Raw genomic sequence first — 22,596 nt, forward strand, 5'->3', positions numbered from 1 at the left:
TCCGGCTGCGGAGCACAGGCTCCGGACGCGCAGGCTCAGCGGCCATGGCTCACGGGCCCAGCCGCTCCGCGGCATGTGGGATCTTCCCGGACCGGGGCATGAACCTGCGCCCCCTGCATCGGCAGGTGGACTCTCAACCGCTGCGCCACCAGGGAAGCCCCAGAAATGAAATTTTTGAAAGTGTAAAGGTGATGTGAAGTATCACCATGCTAATAGGATACTGGTTAGAAAAAAAAAAACTTCCAAGTAGTACAAGTGAAACTGGTATTTCAGTATTATAAAATTATTTTAATGTATATTATAATGGTTCAAAGACAGAGAAGACATAAATTCAAAACAAAATCAACACACAGTGAGTAAGATGTAATTCAATTAAATTCATTTTGATTCAACGGTCAGTTTATTGAGTGCCTGCTATGTGCAAGGAAATGTGCTAGTTGCTGGGGGAATACAAAAATGTGTTCACGCACCCTACATGCACACTGCCTTTCAGGAGCTTACAGTCTGATTAGGAGGAAAAAACATGTTTATGAGTAACTATACATACTACAAAGTAGAATCATAGAAGCCGAGGTACAAAGAAGTGAGGGAATCATAAAAGATAAAGAATAATCTCAGTTACTAGGTGATAATTGATCTAAGCCCTCCATGAAGGATAGTAAAATTTTAAAATGTGGATGTTTGGGGATGGGGACGTAGGAGGTAAGGTGGTAAAATGCACTGATTGTTTTTTTTTAATTTTTGGCTGCATTGGGTCTTCATTGCTGCGTGTGGGCTTTCTCTGGTTGTGGCGAGCATGGGGGCTACTCTTCGTTGCGGTGTGCAGGCTTCTCATTGCGGTGGCTTCTCTTGTTGCGGAGCACGGGCTCTACGCATGCAGGCTTCAGTAGTTGTGGCATATGGGCTCAGTAGTTGTGGAACACAGGTTTAATTGCTCCACGGCATGTGGGATCTTCCCGGGCCAGGGCTCGAACCTGTGTTCCCCGCATTGGCAGGCGGATTCTCAACTACTGAGCCACCAGGGAAGCCCTGCACTGATGTTGAGGCAACACAATGTATTTGAAAAGTAGGTGGGAAAATGGTAATACTGGGAGTTAAATCCTGATAGACAAGTTGGTAAAAGTCTCTGAATTCCAAACTAAGCAGGTACTACCATGAACTGTGTTTGAGCAGAACAATTGTGAATGATTATAATCAATTTGAGGTGTGAGTCCTCCAAATACAGCAGAATCCTACAATGAATACATGGAGTATTAGTTTTCTTAAGCAATATGCTTCAAAATTCTAATATCCAATTTTTACCATGTAATTAAGAGAGACATACATTTATATGTAAATATTAATACATCTTATTGAACATACTATATAGGCTATAGGATGTTCATACTATAACGCTATTTTTGCGTCATAGATGACAGAACTTTGCTGATAATGTTATCTTCTTCAAGTCCCCTTCTCTTGATACAGTGAAGAAGGCATGCTACAGATAATGATTTGGTTACCAAACATGCATTTCACATTAGACAAGATAGTTTCTATGAAAGCAGTTCTATAGGCACTTCTAGAATAAAAATCTCCTGAGTCTTAAAGACTTAAGAAGGGAAAGATTATTTATAATATCGTCACACTTATCTAGCAGGGTACAATTCCTGCCATAAAAGAAGCTCTGGCTTCTGACTCACTCGCTGCAAGAACCCCCATGCACAAGCCCAAGTTTTACTGCATTAGTCTATGGTCAGACCCTCCCATCTCAAAACATTCTGTACCTCCACAAATAGGATGCAGAAACTTCCCTACAATCCTTTTGTTATGGATCTTGAAAACATGATTGACCATCAGTCCTGCACTGACCTTAAGACCAGACATGTCAATGTTTTGCCAGGAGGTGCAATTGTGGGGGGAGGATGCTTTGCAATTATTTATACGTGGGTCAGGAATTCCCAAGCTTTAAGTAGTAGCCTTGATACTGGAAGGGTTTAGTCAATATTATGATTTCTCTTGCAGGCCCTTAAATCTTAAGGAAGGCAGCGGCATTGTATGGGCAATGACTGCTAAATTGGTCTTGAACTGTCCTAGTGTCTCTGCTATATTTAATGGTAGGGTCAAGGACATATCCTTACTAATACAGTACATTCCCTTTCACTGTTAAAGTTTTTAAAGTAATTTTATGAAATACAGAGCAAATAAAAATAAAAGTAAATACACATTTATTCGAGTTTTAATTACACCTATAAAGAAAAATAAACTTAGCAAAAATAAATTGAAAAACAAATATAACTTTTTGCCAAATAACTATAAAATTGTGTGTGTGTCCCTGGTTTTTAAAAATGTGAGTTGGTTACCTATTTAATTTGGGGGGAACACATACAGATAGTTAATATGTTTAATATTTATAATAAATAGATAATTATTTTTTAAATTGCCACTGTTTTACATTTTAAATAGCATTCATTTAACACTCAATCTCTGATTTGATTTCAAAGTAATCCAGACTTTATTTTAAAAAAGAGCCAATTAATAATTGTTTGGATCTTCATGAAAAATATCTGTGTCCCAGCCTGCTATCCTGCTCCCACCCATCAGTAGAGATGAGTAAGCTCTTTAAAACAGCACCTTCTCTAATTCCATATAGTACCCAGTACAATTTCTGACCACAGTATGTTTTTAATAAATAAATAAAACCAACTGACTAAAAAGAATAAGAGTGAGTAGTGACAGTCCTTGAAATATATATTAAAATCCCAATGGAAATATTTAATGTCCATTGGAATTTTCTTCCTGATAGGCTCCTAAAACTAGTGTGACTGAGATGGAAAGAACGATGATATTTAAAGTGATGATTGTAGCTCTTTACTTAAGTAAGCATGGACTTCCATTCCACAGTAGAAAAGAATTTAACAATATGTAGCTGAATACCATTCAATTTCTCAATGCTGCTTCCTCATTACCAGTTGTCTTTAGATTCAGCTATTTTAAGTCAAATGCTCTTAGGAATCTATCCTAAATATAAGGGCTATGTTTATCTTTGGTCTAAAGTATTTCATGTATATTGTTCCAAATAGTGATTCTGTGAGATATTAATAATAGAGGTTTCACAAAATAAACTCACTCCACGATCGATATGCAGAATGCTACGTCAAAAAAAAAAAGTTGAACAGGTTTTTTTCCTCCCATCTTCTTCAGGACTTCTCCAATTGTTTATATGTTAACATATATGTCAAATCTCACAGAGGAAGATTTCACATCAGTAGTCCGTGTTTCCCAACCTTATTGATTACAGGATCCCTTTAACTGTAGAATAATGTTTACAGAAGAGATACTGAACTTTTTTTTTTTTTTTTTGCGGTACACGGGCCTCTCACTGTTGGGGCCTCTCCCGTTGTGGAGCACAGGCTCCGGACGAGCAGGCTCAGCGGCCATGGCTCACGGGCCCAGCCGCTCTGCGGCATGTGGGATCTTCCCGGACCGGGGCACGAACCAGCGTCCCCTGCATCGGCAGGCGGACTCTCAACCACTGCACCACCAGGGAAGCCCTGAACTATTTTTGAACGAATATTTTAAATTCACTTAGGTAAAGTTTGGGATATAGTAAGTTGTCTGTTGAAACTTTACTTCAGTAAATTTTGTGGACAATTTACAATTTATTAATTGTCATTTCTACAGTAATTTATAAAGTATGATAATCTTAAATACTTCATTCCTAAACATTAAAAACAATCTTAGATGAACTTAAATTGCTTTTTCTTATTTTATCATTTCTGTAACAAATCATATTCAAGTTGACCTGGAAATATCAATATCTTACCACATTCTTCACACTGGCAAGGTTCCTTCCCTACTTGACTAAATAAAATTGATCATAGTCTTTAAGTCTACAAAAATATGAGTTCCAAAACTAAGACATCTTTAATTATTTAAAAAATACAAAAACCTCTTTAAACAGTACACATTTATACTGTACACATAAAGCTAATAATACTTGATAATAATTACTGGATAAAAGTTTAAGTATTTACTTTCTATCTCACTCTAGTCTGTATTTCCAAGACTCTCAAAGAGTTATTAATAAGAATCTCACCTATAAACATTTTACTATTTATGATGAACTAGAAATAACCAATGGCAACTATTTTAAATTTAAATTCAGGAAGAACAAATTTCTTTTTCAGTTTTCCATTCTTAAAACGTGTAAGAAAGCAGGAATTTTTCTTTTTAAAGTACCATGTACTCTGAATTCCAGTTTGTGATACTGTCCATTGTACATCACTAAAAATATCAGCAAAACAAAGTTGAAAACTACTTTCCATACCTGCCTAAATTTTGCACGGGCCTCTTTTTCTTTCATTCTTCCATGGGCAACTAAGTAATCAAATACTTCACCTGAATCAGAAAGGTAAAGCAGGCAGTAAAATATACATAGATTTTTCAGTTAACAATATATGCAATGTCAAGTTTTTGCCTTGTTTTTAAAGAAGCTTTTGGCCCACACTTTTCTGATAGTACTATATAAATCACAACTATTACATGAATAGGAAAAAAGGAAAAAATACATGTAAAATTGAATATGGGTAGAGGCTTATGATTCAACAAAACTCTTTTAATAAAAAGTCATAAAAAACATAAGAGAACTTACTTTCTGCTTTCAAGTATTATGTAAAAATACAGTCAACTCTTTATTATCCATCCTAATAAAGGGAAGCCACAGCATGGGCAATCAAAAATCACATTTGGCTTTGTATTTGGGGCCTACATTTCAAATAAAATAACAGAAGTCATATTATGTCGGCTCACTCTCTTAAAGTCCACTAGTCATAGAGACTTGGTCAAATTCCATCTCTCTACCTCCATCCACACTGATTTCTTTCTTTTCCTTCCTACACTGATTACACTCATTCTCACAGTACTCATTTCATCTGCATTGGTATTTAACTACTTATTATACAGAATGAAATCATCCTTGTGTGCATCTCCTATTACCCCAGGTGAGCTGCAAACTCCTTGAATGCTGTCATCATACCCATACTTTACCTGTATCCCCATCCGCATGACAGAACACAAAGTGGATAGACAATACATATTTGTTGAAATAATTTAAAGATACTAGAAACCATAAAAATGTTCTAATAGATCTTTTACTTTACATGTCTGTATGTTTTTTTCATTTTTCTCCAATCAATAATAATAATAAACCAACTAATATTTAGTTACATTATCAAAAATAAAATATCTCAGTGTAAGGGATAAAATTTTTATATCCTTATAATTTGTACCACATAGATATATACATGTATATTAAAAACTCATAAAGTGGCTTAAAGAGCTCTTGTAAAGTACAGCAAAGTGCTTAAAAACTCAGGTTTTAGAATCAGACCAATTTTAATATGAATCCTTATTTAGCCCTAAGTAGCTATTGGGAGACATTAGGAAGATTTCTTAACTTCGTTTAGACCCTGTTTCTCCCTATTACCTATTTCACATGGGTGTTGTGAGGATTAAATGAAATAATGCACGTGCTTATTAGCACAGTGAGACTGGCATATAGTAAGCACTCAATAAATTATATATTTGTATCTAGGTATACAGATATATTACATATACATATATGCAGTATCAATCCTAGGACATAAGTAAAATGTTAAAAATCAAATATGTAACGATGTATGTCAGATGAAACTAATAAATCTACAATGTTAGCATATTATATCAAGCATACTTAAATGATTAAATGGGATGATGAAAACAGAGAAATGAACAGATGCTCTAGTTGACCCATCATAGCAGTTAATTCTAGATATGTGAGTTTAGGCGGGGAAAGATATACGGCAGGAGTTCAAAAATTTGGACTACTCTTAAGTTCTGCCTGGAACGCTCACACCCCCCGGATGTTTACGTGATTCAGTCCTTTACTGATTATATATTATTTGTTTATGATTTGCTTCCCCAACTAGAACGTAATCTTTTTGAGGGCAGGGACCTTGTCTTTGCTCACCCATGTGTTCCTAGCACCTAGAATACCACTTAGTACACAGTAAACATTTAATAAATGCCTGCATGAGCAAAAGAAGGTATAAACACACTATTCCAAAGTAGTCCTGACGCCTACTTTTAATAGGCTCCTTTGAACGAAACATGGTTCAAAATCATAAAGGAGTTCCCTGCCCTTCTAATCACTGAAGATCTTTCGCCCCATTAGTGAACCAGGATCAATAGATGTACTTCTGGCAAAGAGGCAGTTGTCTGACTCAACCTTGTTCATGCTAGGATTCTCGTGTGCATGTCAGATTCAATCCTAAAATATCTAGAAATTTCAGAGGAAAAATATTAAGCGTTTTATTCTCTAGAGTCACCTTGCCGTTTATAGATTAAAAAGGCAAGAGGATGATTCTAGATTTACTGCTACAGAACCAAGATGGTTTGTTACAGGATCACTGACTGGCAAGACTCAAAGAACACCTAACCCTAGGATTCAGAAATGAATAAGGGGCCACTGGCTGAGCTCCAGTACACACCTCTCTACACGTGACTAGACCCTTCTGCCCCTCCCAATGCTACTGAAGGAGAGCAGTGAGGACCCTACGTGCTGTCTATTACTCGAGCCATTGCTCCCCTTCATCAGCACCAATAAAGAGTTGACTGCACTTACCATTAATCGTTAAAGCACATTAACACAGCCTTGTGGCGGACCTTCATAAAAAGAGAACAATGCCCACAGATCTTTAGCTGTCTATAATTTCTCATATCAAAACATGTTTAGCCCCACTCTCTAGACTTTAGATCGCTAAAAAAAAAAAAAGTCTAACTGGATAAACACTCAGGGTTTCAACAATGATGAATTGATACACAGATCTAACTACAGGATAGAAAAGTAGAGAAAGTTTCATTATGTGGTATTTGTAGGTTCATTAATTTTATTATAGATTAACATTTTATGCAAATTTGCATGGCTGTATTAATATTTCTTAAAATCCTATAATAATAAAAAACATTAATGATGTAGGTTTCCAGGTTAAGTAAAAAACCTACAATGAAATATCTTCATGACGAAAAAAAGCTATGCAAAAAACTAAACCTTTTAAAACTGTCAATCTACATAAAAAACTGAAAAAGCAATTAAAATCCGTTTAATATTTGTAGTAAAATTTTTTAGAAATCTGAAAGGGTATAAAAATACATAACCTAGATGCTATAGACTAAAATAAATCATCTTCATTCTCGTTACAGAAAATCTGAATCATCACAAAAATCTATACACTTTATTAGCTAAAAGAACTCAAAACTAAATTCGACACTAAGTTTTTCAATTGCTTAGCGAAAAAAGGTGATTAGCCAAAGTGGTTTAAATAATTTCTGCTGTCCTCTCTCTTCTTCAATTGCTTAAATTCTCTGAGCCCTTAAAACCTTCAAGTATCCTCATTTTACTTATTAAATGATTTAATTCCATAAATTTTAAACCTGTTTCTGAGAAGGTTAAGTTTTATGCCTAAAAGAACAGTGAATCTGAGCCAATATATCTGTCATTTGAGGGAAAGTATATGAAAATGATTTTCTATTATATATCAGTGTTTAAAAATCATTCCTATTTTGAACACTATATAGTCAGAATATATATTGGCTTGGCCAAAAAGTTCATTCGGGATTTTCATAACATCTTCCCAAAGAACCTGAATGAAATTTTGGCCAGCCCAATATTATATTCTACTAGAAATGTATCTTACTATTTCCCCATCAACTCAGTCTCCTAACTTATAAAATATATAAATACTTGTTTAAATTGAAACATTTTATGGATTTCTTGAAAATGTATGTATATGGAGAATCTGTCATATATGAACAATCAGTGAAATAAACATGTGACCTAGAACATGCTTTTACTCTAAACTTTATTAAATACATTCTGAATTTGAGATTTCCTGTTAATAGCCAAGAGCTTCTACTACTACTAATATTATTATATATTACATTATTTAGATAAGAATTGAAACATTCATAGATAACAATGCAAATTTAGAGTTTTGAAAAATGTCCCTAAGTAATTTTTAAATAAGCCAAAATCCTACTTTTAAATGTAGGATCAATAGGTCTTGAAACTAAACACTGAATTTTCCTTAAGATACCATTTAAAGGCATTTTATGAAACTACAGATTCATTAACATCAAAAAAGACATGAATGTTAATGACTGGTATAAATAATTCTATATGTCTCATCAAAGATAACTTTTCATTCCCTTCCATCCTTACCTCCACTCGCGTATTCCATGACTAAATAGAGGGTCTTCTCTGTTTCAATAACTTCAAACAATTTTACTGAAAAAGAAAGTAGAGATATAACTCTGTGGTTGTGAGCACATATTGAATATGCTTTAAGGAACTTTAAGGTAACACTAAACTAAAGGAAAATTTGAGTATTTACTAAAAATTATTAATTACAATTTAAAGTTTAAAATTTTCTCAAGGGTTATTACGACTATGGAAGAAAACTATTTATTGTGAAGTGATTTGGAACCAACTGCTGGGTTATTATTACCTTATTAGAATAAGGTAATAAAAAAAGAAAATCTTAAAATCAAAATAATAAAATTTTAATTAAAGCTTAAAAAGACACTATTATTATAATGAGCCTATCAAAAAAATGTTAAATAATCTTTGGTACAGAAACAAAAAATTTTATAATTATGTGATATTTTAAGTTTCTGCTTAAAAAAATACTAAATTATGAGACTTATGTATTGACAAATAGTTGAAATTATACACCACAAGTAACTGCATGAGTGTCTCTAATAAACATAAGATTTTTTAATGTGCAAGAAACACATGATTCAAAAATAAACAGATTAAGAATTGCTTTTTACTTCTTACAATCCTATGATTTTGTATAATATATGTAATCAATAAACTTATTTGTAAATATGGGGGAAAAACAGAACTTACGGAAGTAAATTCACTAAAACTGAAATCAACTCTATTTTCTCTAAAATTCAAACTAGTTATTTTGCTTATAAACTATGATCAAGCCCAAGTGCCTATTATCAAAATATCTGGAATTATTTTTTATAAATACCTAAATGGCATGCAATCTCTATTTAGAGAGATTTAGTAAGGAGATACAAAAATCATTCATACGCTTTAACTCCAAGTCATATATATTATTTTAGTGACAAGCAGAAGACAGAAAGGTAGTAGAAAACTACAATTTGTAGCCTTCAGTTAACTTCTTTATAATCTATTTTTACCCAAAGTATCACTTTCTGAGGTTATCATTTTTCCTCATTTTATATAAAACATCCTTAAAATTGTATCCTTTCAAATAGCCTCAAATTAAGGAAAACACTTTATCGTTAATTGTATACATAAATTTCATACCTATGTTAGGGTGATTCAATATCTTCATTATTCGTACTTCCCGAAACAACTGTTAAAACAACCAAACAATTTTGTTAAAAAAGAACACTCAAGCTGAGAACCAATCAAAACATCTATTTGAAGACATTTATCTGCTTATAAGACACTACAGGATTCTGGTCAAATAAGAGATTTACTTCACAGTCCCAACTCTAATTTTGCTGAGACTTGGTTCCCAGGACAATTTTAACTAATGAACTCAAATGGTTCTGTGTGTGTGTGTGTGTTTGTGTATGTGAATATACCATATACAGTAAAACAAACATTTATTTCAATACTCATTACTAGGAATAAAAGAAAAACACTGTGGGAATGAAACTAAATGATCATTCACATGATTTTTATCAAAAAAAAACCTTCCTTGGGGTTTGGGGGGCCTGACTCTTTAATCACCTCTACTGGTTGATCAGACTATAAGCAATTATGAATAAAGCTGTACAAACCATGTGTAAGTTTCTGTGTGGACATAAGTTTTCAATTCACTTGGGTAAATACCAAGGAGCATGATTGCTGGATGGTATAGTAGAGTATGTTTAGTTTTATAAGAAACCACCAAACTACCTTGCAAAGTGGCTGTACCATTTTGTATTCCCACCAGCAATGAGAGTTCCTGTTGTTCCACATCCCTGTCAGCACTTGGTGTTGTCAGTGTTTTGGATTTTCACCATTCTAACAGGTGTGTAGTGGTATCTGTTTTTGTTTTTTTTTTAATTTATTTATTTTTGGCTGTGTTGGTCTTCGTTTCTGTGCGAGGGCTTTCTCTAGTTGTGACAAGCGGGGGCCACTCTTCATCGCGGTGCGCAGGCCTCTCACTATTGCAGCCTCTCTTGTTGCGGAGCACAGGCTCCAGACGCGCAGGCTCAGTAGTTGTGGCTCACGGGCCTAGTTGCTCCGCGGCATGTGGGATCTTCCCAGACCAGGGCTCGAACCCGTGTCCCCTGCATTAGCAGGCAGACTCTCAACCACTGCGCCACCAGGGAAGCCCCTATCTGTTGTTTTAATTTGCAACTCCTAATAATGTATGGTGTTGATCACCTTTTTATATGCTTATCTGCCATCTATATACTTTCTCTGATGAGACCTCTGTTCAGATCATTTGACTATTTCTAAATCAGTTATTCGTTTTCCAAACTCTTTCCAAACCTCAACAATACCAGATGCCAGTGGACAGCAGTAAGCATGGAATACTCATCAAATACCACGTAGATTCTAGTTAGCGATGTCAGAGAATATGTCCTTCCCATGAGCAGCCCTGGAGGCCCTGGGCAGAGGGAGCCGGAAGTCACATACCCTCACTTCCTCCTCAGGGGTCTCAGAGGGGTAAGGGCCTTGGTGTGAGCTGGGTGGCCTCAGGTCAGCAGAGGGGAGTGTGGAATCTTACTCCTGTGAATATTCAGAGGGAGGATTGAGGGGACCTCCTATACCAAGACAGAGGGGATGCCACCAATACCCGACGTTTCTCACGATTGGCAGCAGGGGCAGAGCTCTTTGGGGTCTCCTGTATTCCTGGTGGGTAGTCCCCTCAGAATGCACTCAGGGTTTTTATCTTGGTTTCTGACACCACCTGGGTCTCCTCACTCTGCTTACCTGACAACCCCCCTAAAAATAAGGCCCTCACTTCCCTGAGAAAACCAAAGAGGAAGTAAGGGGGCACCGCATCAGCTGACCTCTGCCCACGGATTCCTTGGGCTGACAGCAGAGGTAGACTCTGTAGTTTAGATTTTCAGAGAATCTGTACTTCTGGTTTCAACTTTTTTTTCCTTATTATGGCACATTAGCAGATAAAATTCACACATAATATGAGCACATAAAACTTATATAACTCACAAATCTGATGATCCTAGGTTCTACTATAAGCAGAATTTTTTTCTCCAGAAAAACAAGTCATATATTATGCCTGCCTCTTATTTTTCCATGGCTTTCATAAACCCATTTTATAAGCACTGAGTAATAAAACAGTCCATTTAAACATTTAAAATATTTTATAAGAAATATACCTATTTGTAACTAAAGTAATTTTTTAAAATGTTAAACTTTATTGTTTAAAAATATTGACTTTTTTTTCCTGAATCTCCACTCTGCACCCCAGGAATGTATTATAAAAAATAAATACAGATAGTCCCTATTTTGGTTTTGCTGTCCTATATAGATTTTAAAGTTATTGGACCTATTATTAATATGAGTAGCATTATTGTAAGTTTCATTTGCATTCATTAGTATTATCACTATTATGTATTTCTTTTTAAAAAATTTATTAAAGTATAGCTGATTTACAATGCTGTGTTAATTTCTGCTGTACAGCAAAGTGATAGTTATACATATACACACATTATTTTTCATATTCTTTTCCATTATGGTTTATCACAGGATGTTGAATATAGTTCCCTGTGCTATACAGTAGGACCTTTTTGTTTATCCATTCTATAAATAATAATTTGCATCTGCTGATCCTAAACTCCCACTCCATCCCTCCCCACACCTGCCATCCCCCTTGGCATCCATATTCTGTTCTCTATGTCTGTGAGTCGGTTTCTGTTTCGTAGATAAGTTCCCTTATGCCATATTTTTAGATTCCACATATAGGTGATATCATATGGCATTTGTCTTTCTCTTTCTGACTTACATCACTTAAGTATGATAATCTCTAGGTCCATCCACGTTGCTGCAAATGGCGTTATTTCATTCCTTTTTATGGCTAAGTAGTAGTATTATGTATTTCTAATAGAAAAGTCCCCAATAACAATCTTGTTCTCCTATACTTACATGTAAATGAACTACCTCTGTTTTCTTCATTGAGTGTTACTTTCTTATTAAAATTTTATTTATCTGTTAAGTTGTTAGATGTGACTATACAGTCACAATTCACAAGCACTACAGTAGAGAAGCCTTTGTAACTGGCCTCCATGAAACCAACTGTCACTCGGCATTGCCTCTGCAAAACCTGCTGAGCACACTTGTGCACCCTCGATGCTCACTGTTCGAGGTGCTTCCTGTGCCCCGACACTTCCGCAGTTAAGCAGCATGCTTACCAAAGGTTATTTAGATTTCAGACATGTCTGTCAGTTGCAGTTGTTACTGCAAATAGATCATTCAACTAATGTATTAGTTTTCTATTGCTAAGTAACAAATTACCACGCCCCAGCAACTTCTAACAACACACATTTATTATCTCACTGCTTCTGTGTGTCAGTATTCACTGTGCACTGTGGTCACGGCTTAACTGGGTCCTCTGCTGGGGGGTCTCACAAGGCTGCCACCAAGGCGCTGTCCAGGCTGCACTCTCACCTAGAGGCTCGACCAGGGAAGAACCTACTTTCAAGCTGACCCAGGCTGTGGGCAGAATTCATTTCCTTACAGCCCTAGGGCTGAGGACCCTGGTTTCTTGCTGGCTCTCCTGGAGGCTGCCCTGACCTCTCAGAGACTGCTCACAGGTCTTGCCAAGTAAGCTTCTCCAACACAGCAGTTTAGTTTATCGAGCCAGCAAGGATAATCTCTAGAGAAAGTTGGCTAGCAGGACAGTCTTATATTAACATAATGTGATCGTGAGAGTGAACTCTCATCACCTTTTCCTAATTCTACTGGTTAGAAACCAGGCACAGATCCTGCTCACACTCAAAGGGAAGTGATCATACAAAGGTGTGAACACCAGAAAGCAGGGATCACTGGGGTTGCCTTAAGGTCTGTCCAACAAGATTAAATTTACATAAACCAGTGAAGGACAAGTATGCTGTTTAACAAAACAAACCAAATTGAATACTTTCTAAATACTAGATAAGAGCTGTTAAAGAGATTGCTGTCCTGTTAGGTGTGGGCAAGAAGACTGTAAAAGATTAAAAGAAAATCTAGGATTCTGCTCTCAGATCACTTCCCGGGAGTCTTTAAATTCTCCGTTAATTAAAATAAGAAACCAATTAGAAATAGCAGCAAACATGGGTTTATGAGTATGACTTGTACAAGATAAACAAAGCCAATCAGTAGACCCAAACTTAAAAGAGAAAAAAAATAAATAAATAAAGCTTTGCACCTAAATGAAAGGACTGGTTGATGAATGTATATTTATGTACTCAATTTAAATGTTAAATGCTTATATAATTTTTAATAATTCCTCACTCTAACCTACTTTTTCGATTACCAGTCCTTACGGCCCCGTGGAAGAGGGCTTCTGCCTTACTTTGTAACTGGCATAGGTACCTCCAGGAAGTGTGGCCCATTAAGTTGTAGCATGAGTATGCCACACTGGCTCCTTCATTCTATCTTCTTTCTCTTCTGTCTCAAGAAAGAACATCAAATTGCAACAGAATGAGAACAAAATTGTCACATAGGTAATCTTGAATTTACTCTTGTTAATTTTTATGACGTTATCGGCCAGTTCAGTAGTTTATTCTTAGAAGCAAACTGGTTGAGACATATCTGATCACTAATTAAAACATACTGGCAGCTCCATGTTTGAGAATAAGTAATCTAAAGGAACGGACAGCTACACATCCTTCAGGCATTCCCCTATAACACTGTCTTTTGTTTCTTTACTTGATTGAGTGGTACTGAATTCGTGAATTTAGTCTTTGACTGGAGGAGTCTAGAACGTAGCTCTTTTGTTCTATGGAGAACCGTGATGAGCTGGGGAACAGTGTTAAAATTGTCCTGTGAAGAGTGGGGCACTTAACAAAAACCGTACCTGAACAGAAGGCCGCTCCACTTCCACCTGGAGATGAAGCCAGGGAAATACCACCCCATTCTCATCAGAAAGGACTTTCTTATTCCAGTTAACACAATAATATACAGTCATCGGGTTCCTACATCTCAATGTCTTGAATACATTGTTCTATCCATAGTTTCCTCTCCTTCAGCATTTAAAAAAATTTTTTTTATTGAGATATAGTTGATTTACAATGTTGTATTAGTTTCAGGTGTACAGCAAAGTGATTCAGTTATACGCACACACATACATATATATACACATATATTCTTTTTTAGATTCTTTTCCATTATAGGTTATTACAAGGTATTGAGTATGGTTCCCTGTGCTCTACAGCAGGTCCTGGTTGGTTATCTATTTTATCCCTCAGTAGATTTTGACAAGGAGTGAGAAAAAACTATAAAAACAAGCAACGTCATGAATGTGTGTATAAGCTGAGTGTGTGCTGGCTAAAAGTGACAAGCAGTTGTGGAAAGAGGAAGAGTGGTTGCCGATGGAAGAAGTGGTGAGGGGGTTTTAAGTGGTATATTGATTCGGGACAATGAAATGCCAGAATTCTGCCCCGTCAATCACCCTTACTCCCAAGGAAACACTTGAACTGTCAGCCAGGTTTGTCATTAACGTTCTAAATCTAGAAAATCGGGGCCAACTGAATAGTACTAGCACGTGGATTCAGTAAAGCGCTATGATGTTTCTTCCTCTTCCTGACTCCCCATAACTTCTTCCTAAACTCTAATGTTCTAGTTGGTTGTACAGAGGAAAGAGACTGGACTAATGTCAAAGTCTTCTGCACTAGCCTGCTGAGTCAAAGGGAGCAGAAGAGGGAGAGACAGTGAGCTCCTTATACATATTTGGTCTTTTCACCCAGAAGAGACCTTTACCAGCAAGGATGCCAACCTTATCTGTGCTTACTCTTCCTTAGGAGAGGGGGAAAGAGGTGAGGGAGAAAGGAGAGCTGAACATTTAGATCAAGATAAGAAGTTTACCCTGAGATGGAGAGTTGTTGTAAAAAAAAAAAAAAAAAAAAAAAAAGTCAATTATTGTATGCATTGTACATCCAGACACAAGTAAGGAAAACAGAAGTTTGTGAACATATTAAATAGGCCCACACTACTATCTTAGTTCCTGATTCTAATTTTTAGTCCTATTTTTCCTTTCTCCTTTTTATATTTATTTATTCATTTATTTATTTTGGGGCTGTGTTGCGTCTTCGTTTCTGTGCGAGGGCTTTCTCTAGCTGTGGCAAGCGGGGGCCACTCTTCATCACTGTGTGCGGGCCTCTTGCTATCGGGGCCTCTCTTGTTGCGGAGCACAGGCTCAGTAGTTGTGGCTCACGGGCCCAGTTGCTCTGCAGCATGTGGGATCTTCCCAGAACAGGGCTCAAACCCGTGTCCCCTGCATTAGCAGGCAGATTCCCAACCACTGCGCCACCAGGGAAGCCCTCCTTTCTCATTTTTAAACTTGACATCATGATGTTCCTAGCATATCCAAATTTAGCAGGAGGGCTCTGAATTCACTAATGCCTTTCAAACTACTGTTTCAATTTTGCTGTCAGCTGAAAATTAAGGCCATAGTTTGCTAAGATTGTTGAATTAAAGAAGTTAAGTGTGGAGAGAAGGCTTGAGATGGGTCTTCTATGACTAAATGGCAGGGACTTCACTGTTTGGACTTTGTGACAGCTGTTCTAGTTGTTCAGAGGCCTCTATTGTTTTCTCCTCGGTTCTTGGCTTTGTTCTAGATAATTGAAGTTAGTGAACAATCCTCAATTCTGTGGACAGGTATTTACTTTCCAGTTCAGTCCTTCCTGGTTAGAGCTTAGGGTCAGGATTAGGCAAACTCCATTAGTGTTAATCAATACATATTTGCCTTAATTATTTCTTCTCTCAACTACTCTGTTCCTTCCTACCTCTTCCATTCCTTCTGCCTACTATTACCCTTTTTTGATGGTGGAAAACTCTGTTCTATTTAGAAGCAGTCAAGTGGACATGGCTTAGACAATCCCCATTCTATTTACTCTCAAAGCAGCACAGTCAGGGGCCGAACACCTATCATCCTCTCTCTACCAGCCCTGCTCACCATGCTGCCCTTGGACTCATCAGTGTCACAGGACTTCTTCACTACTTCCTTGATCTTGAGGCAGATGGGGAACAACTCTGTGGCCACGGAGAGCTTGACAAAGGCTGTGGTCAAGCTTGTTCCCCCCAGGACAGCTCTTCCAGGCTGTCATCAAAGTCATAGTAGACTGAGCTCATAAAAAGAGGGTGACGTTTGTTTGTGTCTTTTAACACAACCTTTTTTGGCCTTTCAAGTACTTTGCTCTGATTTGGGTTTGAGGAGGGGCAGAAGGCCTTCTTTTTTTTTTTTTTTTTTTTTTTTTTTTTTGCGGTATGCGGGCCTCCCACTGCTGTGGCCTCTCCCGTTGCGGAGCACAGGCTCCGGACACGCAGGCTCAGCGGCCATGGCTCACGGGCTCAGCCGCTCCGCGGCATGCGGGATCTTCCCGGACCGGGGCACGAACCCGTGTCCCCTGCATCGGCAGGCGGACTCCCAACCACTGCGCCACCAGGGAAGCCCAGAAGGCCTTCTTTACCTTCACCGTAAACTCTGTAAAAATTCGACCTATATCTTCAACAGCAGTTTACTGGCCTATTAATGTGGAGTGTGGGTGCTGTGCTGTACCCTGCAGGTGACGTTCAGCTCCAAGAGACAGTGAGGACCTTGTCTAGACTTTGTCTCGGAGACGCCAGTCATGGAGCTATACTAACAGAATCTTATAGATTAAACTCTCAGCTTTTCAATTTCTGGGATTACCATTTCACTCCTCCTTTACTTGAGACATCGTATTGGGACACCAAAATATTTTATAAAGTTATTGCTAGTACCAGTATAACAACTTAGGCTAATTTCTTAAGTTCTTCCCATGAAACAGTAGTTCAGAAAAAGAAATCTGAACATAATTAAATTTATATATAGTGATGATTTCTACCTAAAAAAATGATTGTTTAGTATTACTTCCAAACTTGACAACTTATAGTCAGTTATTCATTGCAAAATAATAGGCTGTGCCACTTTGCCAAAATTTGTCTTCGTATATGAATTGTAAGATTCTTATTTCTTATGAACTGGTACCAAGTTTATAGTACTAGAGTCTTTCCCAAGGCCTTGTACAACTCTGGGCTCAAGTTGGTGCTAAGTAAATAAAATTGTTTGAGATACCAAATCAAATAATTTCAGAGAGAAGATACTAAACATAAAATAGATTAAATTTGAAAAGATGTCCAATCTCACTATAAAGAAATCATGGAAATTAAAACAAGATGCCATTTTGCTTCTATAAGGTTGGCAAAAATTAATAAATCTGATAATATAAAGTGCTGACAAGAATGTGAAGCAAAAGTAAATCGCATACAATGTTAGCAGAAGTAGAAATTGATGCAGCCACTTTGAAGAGCAATTTGACACTATTTAATACAGTTGAGGATATGCATGCCCTTCAACCTTATTCTACTTGGAGAGATATACTCTTCTATACATCTTCGCAAAAAGATATACATAATAAGAATCATTGCAGCATTGTCTGTAACAGCAAAACCAAAAAGCTAACTGGAAAAAAAAGAAACACTAAAACAACAGGAACAATCTAAATATAAACTAACAGAAATGAACTAAGTGTAGTAGATGTCTATTAATAAGAAAATGGGTAAACTGTGGCTTATTTGTACAACGGCATATAATAATAGTGAAAATAAATGAACTAGACTATATAGACTAACATGACTAAAACTGTAAGACAATGCTAAATGAAAAAAGCAAGTTGCAGAAGAATAGAAAGTTTAAAAATAAATAATACATAGTATTTCATGTACAGATACACATGTGAAATTAAAAAAAAAATGGGAATAAGACCAAATTCAGAATAGTAGTTATTTCTAGGTAGAAAAATACAGGAATAGAACCAAGAAATGGCACACAGGACTTCAACTGCATCTCTTGTAAAAAAAAAAGATTAGAAATGAAACCTTTTAGTCCAATAAATAAATATCATGAGAAAGCAAGTTTTTAAAATGGGAAAGATGTTTTGAAGTCTCCATCCAAAAATTAAAAATAGACTAGTGTACTGTATCAACAAACTGAACTTAGAAAAAACAGGAGTATGACTCAAAATAACTAAATGCAAATATGATTTTTAAAACAGCCAGACAGTTAGTCTAAAATTCATAGGTGATTTAAAGATTTCTAGCTTCCTCCATTTCCAAGAGAAAATTCTTCCATATTTATTTCAGAAAATATTATATACTTTCTTGAGAATACAGAAATAGATGTACGCTTTACAGCCAAAAAAGACCAAGCAATTAAAACAGGTCTTCAGAGTCAGAGCCAGAATACAAGAATCCAAAGCAAAACGCAGGGACTTCCCTGGCAATCCGAGGTTAAGAATCCGTGCTTCCACTTCAGGGGACACAGGTTCGATCCCTGGTAGGGGAACTAAGATCCTGCATGCCACGTGATGCGGTCAAAAAAAAAAAAAAAGCAAAATCCAAACAGTACTACTCAAACCAAAACAAATAAAAACTAAAGTGATTGGTTATAAATAATTCTTGGTTATGAGTGCTTAATTTTAAGAAGGGCAGGGGAATTTAACACTGTTGTTGAGACAGGAAGCTTTCCCTGAAGAAATGACTCTAAGGCTGAAATGTGAGAAATGAGTAAGAATTAAGTGAAGAGGGAGTGATAAAGGATTATGCATAGGGTGGGGTGAAAAGCTGCAAAGGCCTGGTAGCTAGAATAAAGAGTAGGAATAGGAGCAGATGAAAGAAAGTCAGTGAAGTTGGAGGAGTAGGGGATGAGGAGAGCAGGGAGAAGCTGGGGAGAGCTGGTGGACCATGGGGTGGAGGAACAAAGTAGGGCCTGTACACCATGTTAATGAAATTGATTTCTAGACTACAAAAAACAGGGAAAGCCAACTAAAAGCTTAAATAGAAGGATAACATAATCAGACATATTCTGCATCTTTGATGACTTTTTAAACTCTGTGTGTGTGCACCCGTGTGTGTGTGCGTGTGTGCGCGCACGCACGCAGGGATGCAAAGTGCAGAAAGACAGGTTATAAGGCTACTGGGGTAGTCCAAGGGAGAGATAATAGTAGTGCTGCCTAGAGGATCATGACGGAAAAAGGCAAAAGCAAACATTCTCAAAAGATATGTAAGAAATAAAATCAGCACAACTCAAGGTCAGACTAGATGGTGAGAAGGAAGGAAAGGGAGGGGTCAAGGATAACTCTGAGGTTTCTGACTTGCACAACTTGGGGACAGTGTCATTCACTGAGAGAGGACACTGGAAGGGCACTAGGTGGGCAATGTACCAAGCAGGTGGGGTGGAGATCATGAGTTCAGTTTTGGACATAATAAGCTTGGGTTATCTTGGAGGGATTACAAGCAAACGTAGGGGAGGTCTGAGTTGAAGATATAAATTTGCGAGTTTGCCTACCGGTGGTAATTTAAACCAGAGTTACCTTTGAGACAGCCTAGGAAGAGAATACAGAAAGAGAAGTCCTAGGACCGTGTCTTGAGAAACTCCAACACTGAGTGGCCCACAAAAAGGACAATGAGTCCACTTAAAGGAAACAGAAAAGGAGGGGCCAAAAACACAGAGGAAAACATAAGGAGAAATATAATCTTTCAATAAATACTTGTTAGATTAAGAATTAATTAATGAACGCATGTACTGGGCTCCACGACGTGTAGCTTGAACCACAAGACAGTTTCCATTTCTAGTTTTACTTTTTTTTTTTTACTTTTTATTTCTATTAAATTTAAAAAAATCCTAAGTCACAGTCATTGATTGGGGGAAGGAACAAAGCATTGGGTGATGTGTCAGAGACGTTCAGATTAATAACTGGATCCAAACTTACAAAAGCATTTCTCCAAGAAGACTATGCCCAGCTCTCAGACAAATTCTAGGCTGCTGATCTAATCACACTAAAAGGTTAGAAGATTGGAAATTTCAAGTTGAGGGGTAATAACAATCGGTTCTTAATATACTCTTTGGATATGCTTGCGTTGGAAGGTATTCTTCATATTTGGATGTAACATCTGTATGTTAAACTTGCCCAATAATATGTCATTGAACCCTTTGTCCAATAACTAATGAGGGCGAAAACAGGGTTTAGAAAAGTCAGATTTTTGGTCAGTGAACTGCTTGAAATACAGTTTGGTCTTTCCAGAAAATCTGGTTATCTTATCTTCAACATTTAAACGGTTGATATTTTAGCTAGACATTAACATTATTGATATCACCTTTTAAAAGAAACTTGTTTGAACAACTTCCTTCTCAAATCCATTGTATTTCAGTGTGAAAGATATACTTCCCACCAATTCTTCACACTGTATGCTAAAGAAACATCTTTCAATAGCCAAGATTTTATGATAGTCCCTGTTTTCAGTATTCCTTTAAAACCGAATCAAGATCAGAGGTTATGTTACTGACCACAGATGTCATGGAGAATGAAGCAATGAGTGACTGGGCATTAGGTATGATCTTATTTATTCACACAGCAGAATCATTCCTTGCAGTATATATATTAAAAAATTCAGTAATGATTCAAAGACAACTTCTGCAGTCTACAACCCAGCTCACTAAATGCTAACCCTTCTCTTTTCACTTAGGTTTTCACTGATCCACAAAAGAATTGGTCAAGACTTTTCCTTCAAATGATCCAGACACATAAAAAGAACTGTATGGAAGAAGTACTCAGCACGTGTAAGTGGTTTTGTGCAGCTACAAAGTGAAATATGCTATCAAGCACGCATATGTGAGAGTAACTGGTACTTCAACCTATGTCCAACAGAGAGATCTGTTAAGGGATATTGCCAAGAAGCTCCTGCTTTCTCCTTGGTCAAAAATATTTCTCAATAATTATACGATTTCTTTTACAAGTTTGGTTTCTTGATAATTTGCTAAAAGAAATGTAATTTTGAATTGCTTCAATGGTTCTGTCCTCTGCTCTACCTTTAGTGACCAAATTCATCAACATGTTAAAGATTATTTTGCAGATGTTCTGGAAAACTTAACTAGCTTACCAGGCTTTATCTGCAAACTCACTAAAGTATAAATGGCTTAGGTCACCATTTGACAACGTTTTACACGACAGGTAACACACTAGACACTAGCAGTAAATGGATCATTCACTTAAGCCTAATTTCCAGATGTCGGTTACTGAAATTTTTTTACACTTGTCCTGCTTATGCAAAATCACTGTCACAAGGATTTTCATTCTTTATAACTGGGATGCATGCAGCACTCCTCTTTATTATTTAATGAGTTGTAGTAGTCTTGTTTCTGTTTTCATTACAGGTTTTACTATTCAGCAGATCACTTCTGAACCACCACGCTATTTTTGTGAATTTGAAATACAATGCAACACAGTAAAACAATAGAAAATGCAAATTAACAAGCAATACACAGAAGACAGATAAACTGCACCCTGGTGACTGCGATCTGAGACAAGCTAACACAAACTCTGTCATCTGTGTATAAACTAATGTGTCCAAGTTTCAAACTTGGTGGAATTTCAGAGGAAACGATAACTAATCTTACATTTCAAGTATGTGAACTAGGAATAAAACTGCTTCATCATTCTGCTTTTCCTCCAACAGTAACAGGTTGCTTAAAAGATCCCCAGGAATCACGAGTATAGTTCATAGACCCTAGCCTAAAAAACCACTAATATATGAGGTGGGAGTCATGCTCCAAAGAGGAAGAAGGAAATACAGCACGTATATCAAATAGCTCTTAAACTATGAAAACTTATTAAACTGTATTCCATTAATTTAAAATATGTAATACAAATAATAGGCGCATATTACGTAAAGAATGTTGAAGCCAAAGATGCTTAACAATTCCAAAGACCAAACTGTCTTTAAGAACTTTATATTTTAGAAGTTTGGAACAGTTGGGGTATCAAATTTAGATTACTTTTATCTACCACTGATGTTGACAAAGGAAATTAATATTTCCTATAAATATGTTATACACAAAAGAGAGTAAAGGAGGGGAAGAACCAGCTTAAATTCAGACCAAGTCCAGAACAAGATTTAACCAAACACTTTTGGGTTGAGATGAGATTAAAATGAATCCTTACTGTAAACGTATGTGCTGCCATTATCTGCCTTTTAACAAGCACACCTAAGACATGGAGAGCCATTTTGCTATTTTTTACCTATAGGACTTGACTGTCAATGCTAAGGAAAAAAAATTGATTACTTTTAATTCCGTTTTCTACATTTTCATTTTTTAGATATGACTGACTGGGAGATGCTCCCAGCATTCAATGCATAAGGCCAAATGTTGAACGTTCTACAATGCACGAAAACTAAGCAAGCCTCGATCTGTTTTTTTCAAACCTTTCAACAAAAAGCGAATCTATGAACACAAATAAAAATTATTTTGAAAACAACAAATACACACAGTGTATTGGCTACATTTAGCAAATTTCAATCTT

The 22,596-nt window shown here is 36.6% G+C and overlaps 1 protein-coding gene across 7 annotated transcripts in view; it reads right to left on the bottom strand.

Annotated features, from left to right (window-relative positions):
* The window catches only part of MARK1 (microtubule affinity regulating kinase 1), a 144,827-nt gene that overhangs the window by 40,736 nt on the left and 81,495 nt on the right, over window positions 1–22,596 (bottom strand). For all 7 annotated transcript variants that reach the window (XM_032636572.1, XM_032636539.1, XM_032636548.1 and 4 more), the window contains 3 exons: window positions 9,362–9,410; window positions 8,240–8,305; window positions 4,310–4,380 (listed from right to left, as the gene is read on the bottom strand). In XM_032636572.1, the coding sequence (XP_032492463.1) occupies window positions 4,310–4,380; window positions 8,240–8,305; window positions 9,362–9,410 (186 nt within the window). The remainder of the gene's footprint in view (window positions 1–4,309; window positions 4,381–8,239; window positions 8,306–9,361; window positions 9,411–22,596) is intronic.

This window comes from Phocoena sinus, chromosome 1 (genome assembly GCF_008692025.1).
Source record: "Phocoena sinus isolate mPhoSin1 chromosome 1, mPhoSin1.pri, whole genome shotgun sequence".
Classification (NCBI taxonomy): domain Eukaryota; kingdom Metazoa; phylum Chordata; class Mammalia; order Artiodactyla; family Phocoenidae; genus Phocoena; species Phocoena sinus.